This window comes from Perna viridis, chromosome 12 (genome assembly GCF_037379345.1).
Source record: "Perna viridis isolate PV_CMFRI_1.1 ecotype Kerala chromosome 12, ASM3737934v1, whole genome shotgun sequence".
In the NCBI taxonomy this organism is placed as follows: Eukaryota; Metazoa; Mollusca; class Bivalvia; order Mytilida; family Mytilidae; genus Perna; species Perna viridis.
The window spans coordinates 10,703,385-10,712,468 of NC_142456.1; the positions used below are offsets into that span (position 1 = coordinate 10,703,385).

The 9,084-nt window shown below is 35.2% G+C and overlaps 1 protein-coding gene across 1 annotated transcript; it reads right to left on the reverse strand.

Annotated features, from left to right (window-relative positions):
• Positions 1-76: 76 nt before the first annotated feature.
• LOC148601165 (uncharacterized) lies at positions 77-8,197 on the reverse strand. Its single transcript, XM_088556369.1, has 7 exons — positions 8,092-8,197; positions 7,506-7,657; positions 5,271-6,477; positions 4,018-4,152; positions 2,224-2,322; positions 768-859; positions 77-466 (listed from the first exon to the last, which is right to left on the reverse strand). The coding sequence occupies exons 1-7, from the start codon at positions 8,195-8,197 to the stop codon at positions 77-79; spliced, it is 2,181 nt and encodes a 726-aa protein (XP_088412495.1).
• Between the last annotated feature and the right edge of the window lie 887 nt (positions 8,198-9,084).

Consider the following 9,084-nt stretch of genomic DNA (forward strand, 5'->3'; position numbering starts at 1 on the left):
AAAATGGGGGATAACCTCTTAAGTCAAAGAATGTTTAACAAGAAAAAGGGGGATAACCTCTCGTGTCAAAGAATGTTTATGTTGATTTAGTGTGTTCACTGCTTTTTGTAGTATTATTCTCCTCCGTATTTGCTTTTTGGGACGATTTTAGGATCGATTTACTTCTCTGAGCGGGCCGTCCTGGCATAGGATACTGCAGGGCCGCGCTGTAGGTCGGGCTTTCTATTGTCTGAATTTCACCCGGGAAGTCCTCTTGGTTGTGTAAATCACCCCTCGTTTCTGCTCTGCTTGGTCCACTCGCCATAGCATGACTGACCGATGCCAAGTTGTCACCAGACATTATTTCTCCGGGAATGTCGGGCATGTCCTCCAATTTATACGCCCGTCGGTCTGTGTCTTCTTCTATATGAGACGTCATCTCGCTTAACCTTCCAGCTAGCCAGTATGTTTTCATATCACCCTTTCCCTGTAACGAAATGAATATTTAGCCAAATATTATTTTACTAAATCTACACCACCGTTAGTAATTATTTCCCACTAAGGGCCAAACTTAAACAAGCCAACTGGTACCACTGAAGGAGGCCACACATTACGTCAGAAATCAGGATAATATAAATCAGTATATAATTATATCAAAGCGTTTCTTCAAATCATTGAATTATAGCATATACAGTGTAGTCTTTGGACAGACATGACAACAGTGTGACTCAACACCATTTATCAACTCGAATTTACCTAGTATTTGGTAAATGATACACCTAGCTTACCTTGACTGAAACACTGCCTCTTTTCTTGATGTTGAAAGTTTTAAACTTCTTTAGAAGCTGGTATGCCGAGTGTGAAATGTGTATCATATTTGCTATGGAAATAAGTAAATTAACACTACGTCTCATAAACATACATATAAAACAATAAGAATATTCGCATGAAAGTAAAATGATAAAAACTTGTGGTAAACAAATAGTCATATCAAGTAATACTCTAGTAAAAAAATAAAACATCGTTACATGTACATGTATCATAAACGAAGAATAAAACCGGATTACAATAATTGATCTTGGGTAATACCCCCTTCACATACACGAATCTTTATTACGAATCATCATCTCATAGTCATTTGCAACCAATCGTATTAAACTGGTCGGTATTCGTAAACAATTCTTAACCTTCCGTAGACATTCGCAGACATTCGTATATAAATTCGCAGGACGAGATGATTTTTTTAACATGTCAAACATCTGTACATGAATGTCCACGAATGTATTCGTAAAGAGCTCGCAAACCGCTCTTAATCATTTGCAAGTCATTGTTAACAGATCGCAAGAACTCGTAAAGCATTCGCTTGAATTTTTTGGCTTGCTATTTTATACGACTGTTTTACGAATGATTGCGTGTAGTTAACGATAGTTTTCGGTGGATTTATAAATAAATGCGAATTTAGGCGACCACTTTGCGAATTTATGAATGATTTGTCCAAGACGAAGAGGGTTAGGTTGTTGTGCAAGTGGGCAAAAAAGTCGAACAAATGCTTGGTATAATATTGGCTTCTTTCTCTCGTAAAACATGTCAAATGTTCAAATGAAGAATGCATGACACTGTAGATGGCTTGAATTTTTATGACAAAATGCAACCCCATTGAAAAATCATTACCGTTCGAAAAACATTATTAACTAAACCACAAATATTCGTTAAACATATTAGGTTACCGTAAACCATTCGTTATTTACTTGTAAAGTACAAAATCGTTAGAATTCGCATTGCACTTTCAATTATTCTTACATGTAGCTATATCGTATGCATTCGTCAAGTGATCGAGTTTAATCGTAATGAATCGTGCACTGTTATCATAAACGCATCGCATTCGTGAAGTAATCATTCATATTCATAACCAATCGTCTTTGCACTCGTAAATCACCTGTAAATGTGGCTTCATTTGCAAAAATTCGTGTTAGTTTTACAAATTTTTTTTAAGTTTTGAGAATCGTAGGGACTCGTAAGAAAAAATCGAGTATGTTAAGGGGTATAAAGGGAAGCAAAACAAGAGATACATGTAAATATTATAAAAAAACCCTAAAAATTAAACAACAAGCAAACAAAATACCCTAGTATATAAGACACTCGGAGTCCGGTGGTTGCATTTTCCGTGCTTCCTGAATTCGGTCTCTGCATCAAAAATATTCTAAAGAGATATCGATTTCTTTAAATTTAACCAGAACAACTTACGCCCGCTGTGAGCCTTCATCCGTGAAGCTGTGTTTACCGTGTCACCAAACAAGCAATACCTTGGCATCAATGACCCAACAATTCCCGCCATACAGGGTCCTGCAAAGTATACATGTACATGTATGGGAAGAAAACAAAATTATCTCTTCAATAGAAAATTTCATTAGTATAAAGGTAAAAAAACAGTTACATGTGTACATGTAAAACCAAAGAGTGACGTCTTCAAAGTCGCTAATTGTCAAACATTCTCCGCCACTGATTTTGGCTTGCTTTCAATATCCGGAATGGCACGAATGCAATATGCTCTAATATCGGATGATTTCCGCTAGAATATTGGTTACCTTTTGGCCTTAACTGTAGATTGCTTGCACAATATAACGAAAGTGGATATGGTGAATATGTCAGAGATAGCAACCCAACCAGAATTAAAGTGGTAGTAAACTTTCACGTAAGTGCATAAGATAATAAAGAACAAGAGGTTCCAAGTAGCCTGAATCGCTCACATGGTTGAGTTTTGCCTTTCAAAAGCAATAAATCTAACAAGAAATTCTCCAACAATTTTGACTCAGTAAGACTTTGGTAGGAGTTATCATTAGGATCATTTCAGCAATTGAAAGTTTCTTTCTACATGTATCTATCAGTTTTCAAGATACTGGCTGAAAACTGTTAAAAAAAAAACAGTCATATTTGCCCTTTCCAGGGCAGTAACTCTTACAAGGAGTCGTCTGACAACTTATATCCCTTAAGACTTTTGTATTTCTAATAATAAGGATCATTTCAGCTACTGAAAGAATTTGGCTAAACCTAATGGTTTTGGAGATATGTGTCAAAAACTACTGAGTGACCATCATGTTCTATTTTTAGTAATGGTGGTCATGTTTTTCAACGGATCAAAAATCCCCACAATAGTTCTATGCAAAATATCCCAAGGAATATTCATACCAAGTTTGGTTTCAATTGGTCAAGTAGTGTCAGAGGAGAAGAGGTTTGAAAGAAATAACATTAACAATAGCCAAAAAAAAAAAAAAAACTTCAAAAAGGGCAACAACTCCAACATGGCTTAATGGACTAAAACGAAAAACCTAAGGATTTTGTAGATAAATGCGAAAAACTACTGTCTGACTCCTATGTCCTATTTTAGTATATGTAACGGCGGCCACGTTTTTGGACGACGAATCAAAAATCCCCACAACAGTTCTATGCAAAATATCCCAAGGAACATTCATACTAAGTTTGGTTCCAATTGGTCAAATAGTGTCAGAGGAGAAGATATTTGATAGAAATAACATTGAAAATAGCAAACAAAACGTCAAAAAAGGGCAGTAACTCAATCATGATCTAATGGATTAAAACGAAAATTTGACCAAAGGTAGAAGATCTCATCATGCTTAACAGTTTTAACTTTATGTCAGAATTTGGCTAAACCAAACGGTTTTGGAGATATAATTTTGAAAAAAAGATATATAAAAAAATTACTGTCTGACCCCTATGTTTTAATTTTAGTAAAGTCGGCCATGTCCTTAAATTGATCAAAAATCCCCATATCAGTTTTATGTAGGATACCCCAAGACAAATTCATGCCAAGTTTGGTTCCAATTGGTCAAATACATGTACATGTAGTGTCAGAGGAGAAGAGTTTTGAAAAAAACTAAAACTGTTAACGACGACGGACGCCAGGTGATGGCAATAGCTCACATGGCCTTTGGCAAGGTGAACTAAAAAGGTAATTCTGCGGACTTAAAAAGGGACAGTTACCAATGGACATTTTTAACTTAGCGAAGATAATTCAGTTACCTGAATTTATGCCAATACGTAGTTGAATGTTCATCTTTCCGTTCAAAAATTGCATTGCCCGTACCGTACTTAGCATCGTTAGAGAGAATTCAGCAATTTCATAGGCATGACGGTCCTTGTTTCTCCTAGGTAAACCTGAAATGAAGAATGTAAATTTTGAAAAAAAACCAACACGGTAAAGAAGTACAATGTGTTCATGTCGTTATTTAAGGACCACTACTCTTTGTCCTAAATATCAAAGATCTCCCACAAACGGTAGAATCAGACGTCTTTCTATTTCCCGATGACACTAATATCTTCAGAATAATAAGAAATAGCTACGATAGGGAGGTACTTCAAAGCAACTTAGACAAAATAGAAGAATGGAGCAATAACTGGTTGCTTAAATTCCACTCTGAGAAGTGTAATTTCATGAATATGCATGTACGTAGACATGGAGCCGAACAAGGGAGTACTGTTAGAAACAATATTATATCGACCATAGATCTGCAATAAGTAATCAGACCGGAAGTGAGAGATTTATAGAGTTACATACTGAAGAGCCAGATACAGTGGAACCGGAAGGATCCAGTTTCAGGAATCATTATTAACTTATTTGTTTTGCTATCATCGGTAGGTCGTTTCGCCTTTTGCAGATTTTGTAAGATTTTAGAAAGAAAACTTTTTTCCGGAAAAAAATTATGATTGTACAACCATACATGTATATATATTTTTGGAAATTAAAACAATAAAAAAGAAAAAAAAGCATTGCTACATGTATGCCGAAAACTGCAAATTATGGTTTTTTTCCCTTTATTAGTATATCGTAAAGGGTAAGCGGTAATTACCTGTAGCTTCGGTGTTTTGGTTGATGAAAGCAATAACAGACCCTGACTTGTTAATTTTGTGTTCATGTATAAAATTTTGTCTTTCAGATAAGCGTTTATGGAGGGATATAGGTGTAAGAGTACAAATTTAAATCTACATAAATCTAGTGATTCCATTGCAAATCAAAATTAATTCAAAAGCTACATGTAAGTTTATCATTATTCAAACACCAATGTATACATACATTTGTAACAGTATGTGAAAAAGAATTGCAAAATACAAAAATGTCCATAATTATTTTACATGCCATGATTGATTGACTTAAGGGTCATTGATCTTCTGCTTTTATTCTAAAACCTACATGAAGCTACACGTTTCACGTTATAGAACACACTATGCTTATATGTCTGGGTGAGACAAAGACCTTTAATTACGAATTAACCTACCTGATGCTACCATATAACAGTCGTTAATGGTCTCCACTTTATAGATGTCGTAAGCATCAAGAATGTCATCGACAGTGTTATACAGAGAGTTCAATAGTTCAACGATTTCCATCGGTGTCAAGTCAACCGTAAACTTGTCGAAGTCATACACATCAGCGAAGCAAACAGTTACAAGTTTGAAGAACTCGGCATCGACTTTCTTCTTTCTTTTTAACATGTCTGCCACCTGTTTAGGAACCATTTGATATAGTAAACCATCCGTTCGTTTCTTTTCATTCGTAAGCTCTTTGGTCTTATCGACTAGGGTAAGTGCGTACGTTTGTATGCTGCTGGTCAAACTCTCCGTCGCCACGATCACAACAGGGCAAATTAGAATTACTATAACCAGTAGGACTACATTGACAACAAGTTCGCGTGTCAGGTTGTCTATTTCGGTGTTAAATTTAGAAATAACGAATGAAGCCATATCTGATTGAGTCTCGAATAAAATATCAAGGTAGATTGTCATATTGTCAAAGAAAAAACGAGCTCTTCGTACGTCAACAACTGCTTGGTTTGTTCTTTTTGTCTGTATTTCATCTCTAAACTGCTCAACTGTTGAAAGAAATTCAAGAGGAAATTCCATTTTCTTTCGTTCGTAAATTTCATCTACAACGTCAGAATACATGCCGATACTTCTCATGTAAGCTCGGAAGCTATGAAGCCGCTTATTATAGTTTTCATAGTACTCCTGGGTTTCGAAACCGCCACGTGCATAAAACATTGTGCCCAATGCACGCTCTACGCCCAGATTTTCTTTAGCACTCGACAATTTCTGGTACGCAACTAACAGTTTCCAGATAAGAGAGAATTTTGACTCGGTGATCGTATTGTATAACCACGTAATAATGACGTCAATACTTTTGGAATAAAAATCGATTTCATCTTGGATCGATAGCACATTTGGATTGAGCATGCGGCGGTGCTCATTTAAATAATTTTGAAACTGCTCCTTTGATGAGAACTTTTCGTTTTTCGTGATGTCATCGATATCCGATGCCCAGTTGAGTTGTCGAAGGATGTTGTCGGTGTTTGAATACTCAGCCAGAAGAAATGACTTTGTGTCCGGGCCAATGGCACTCAAATACAATACACTCATATCTCTTTCAACTTGTAAGCGATGAACCAACTTTCCAAGATCTATACTAAAGTATAAAGCTGATCTTCTCTGAAAGTTACATCAATGGTATCATTTGATAGGTGAAAAAAACAGTTTGTTTCTAAAAATTAAGATTTTGTTAAGAGACTAGTACTGTCCATGTAGAAATCAGAGAGTTGATATGATAGTACATTTTATCCCACATTTTTTTCCGGTTCCAATGCATATATTAAATTAAGTAAAGTGAATTTCTGGATTTTTGTCACGAAAGTGTCATCACATCTGATACAAATGTACTTAAAAGGACTGCTACAATGTACTTACATGTAATTGAAATTTTGTACAACTAATGTTTATAAGTCAGGAAATTTGTCTATTATTAAATGTAAAGTAGATGTTTTTGTAAAATACTCAAAAAGGGCATGTATGGTATATACTGTGGAGTCGACTGTTATTTACGCAACCATGGTGCATCATACAATATCAATGATTTTACTCACCATTTCTATCGAAAATGCCTGATTAAAGTCAGTAATATTGCTGTAGTTTCTAACTTTCCTGTTTTTCCCATGATATTGCCATTTATTTTTGTTCCTTTTTGATTACTTCATTTGACTATTACCTAGTTCGGTAATTTGATGATGATGAAGGTTTTTCACGACCTTGAATACCAATACAGGCCACTCACGGTCGATATTAGTAGGTAGGTAGATCAAACTGGTGTTGGTGGCAGAGCCCAGCCTTCGAGATACCCGACCGAAGAACTCGGTTAGAGTATGTCCTATATGTACTAGCGGCCGGGCTGCTATGTTGACGTTCTGGTCTACTCCCAGTCCCCACATGGGTCCGAGAGCGTTTCCCCACCCTAACTGTTTGGGGGTACGCCAACGTGTAGGGTGTAATTTTGTTATTACCCTTCATTTATACGGACCAATATAAATCGTGTATGAATTCAAATAACGAAAAGTTTTATCCACTGACATAATGTTATAACCAATACTTCGCAGAAGATTCGCACTTATACATTCTTGATCTATGATATACTGTAATACATGTTTATGTACAAGTAAAAATGAATAAGTCACTGTTTCAAATACCTTTATATATTCCTCCCTGAATCCTATACTATCGGCCAGAGTGTAGACTGTGTAGGCCCACAATCCAAGGATGGGTAGAACGTTCAAACACAGCATCTTGACCAACTGGACCCTTTTGCCGCTCTGTGTGAGTGGTTCATCTCTGCAAATGCCTAAAAAAGTTTCCTAAAATTAGGCAGCGGGTGATCCGATATAAAGTGAAGTTGCAGCGTACTTACATGTAAATGCCAACTTATAACAGCATATGAAACAGTCGACCCATTCTGTCTTTACGTACATGTACTGTAGTAAGTATTGTTAAAGGAGCTACAATTTGATTTTCTTGGGGAAGGAGAAGAAACTAATACAAAACTGTTGTTTACAATATTTTCTGGAATATAAAAATGCAGTATCTCTTAAACGTGTAGTCTTAATCTGTTATTGCTTATACTTTAAGACAACACCTACACAGTTTTCATTAATCTAAATAAATAGATCGGACAGACCATTCATCCCAGCCCCCATTGAAATCAAATGGATGGTCCATGATCTAGACACAGAATTAATTATTTTTTCACTAAAATGATGGTGAAATAAGTAACGATACCTTTTCCGATGAACGAAGGATAAAGACCTTCTTTCAATCCAGACGAACCCCTGAATAGGGAACTGGTTGAAGATCCAAAGTAAACCAAGTCCTTCCTTCCACCCATAGTTATGAAATCTATTCTAAAATCTGAAAAGGTAGAGGAAAAGGGACATAAAGGGTTCTTAATTGTTCAAATAAATCTGAAAATTAATTATCAACACATCGTAAATTTTGAGACTTGAATCCATACAAACTGGGTGAACATAGAGATTTATGAAAATTCATGCATTAAATGGACTGAAGACGTGCTTGAAGTTACCATTATAAATTACTAATGTCTATTTATATTTATCAGCCAGTAGTATTAACAGTGTAGAAGATATTGACAATAAATAATTGAAAATAAAAAAAAAAAAAAAAAAAAAAAAAAGTAAAATATTTAAAAAATTATGTAAATCCTAGATACGAGTTTCAAAAAGTCTTGAACTTTGTGTGGAAGGTGCGTCAACTTCAAGATGAAATAATAATAACATACAACTACAAAAAAAAAAAATAAGTAATTTGTAGAATGATGGAAATCAATCATCTATAACATGTTTGTCAGAAACAGAATATTTTTCAATTAGATATTGATACAGGAAATAAAACTTTTTAAGGCGGCGTATGAAACGTATTTTATTATAACCTAGTCTAAAAGCCTGTCGTCAAGTCAACGGTGGCGTCCTTTAAGAAATCAGAATAGTCGCCGGTAGCTCAGAAATACCTTAACAACTCAGAAATATAAACACCATGTGCAGGACAAGCTGGTACATGTATATTATTGCACAAGAAAGGGAAATTTATCATTTTAAAATCAAAATCGAAGAAACTATCTGATTTTTGGGTTTGGGATTGAATCTTTAATGTTAGTTAATATGTATTTATATACACCTCTTACTTTGTAATGGCACCGAGATTAATGAAAATTGTATTGGTTTTAAATGTTGTAGTTTTTTTGTTAAATTCAAGGAT

Coding starts and splice junctions, on each gene's coding strand:
- LOC148601165 (XM_088556369.1), bottom strand. CDS start 8,197: ATGGGTGGAAGGAAGGACTTGGTTTACTTTGGATCTTCAACCAGTTCC. Junction 7,658..8,091: donor TCCTTCGTTCATCGGAAAAG/GTATCGTTACTT, acceptor AAACTTTTTTAG/GCATTTGCAGAGATGAACCA. Junction 467..767: donor GAGGCAGTGTTTCAGTCAAG/GTAAGCTAGGTG, acceptor ATTTCGTTACAG/GGAAAGGGTGATATGAAAAC.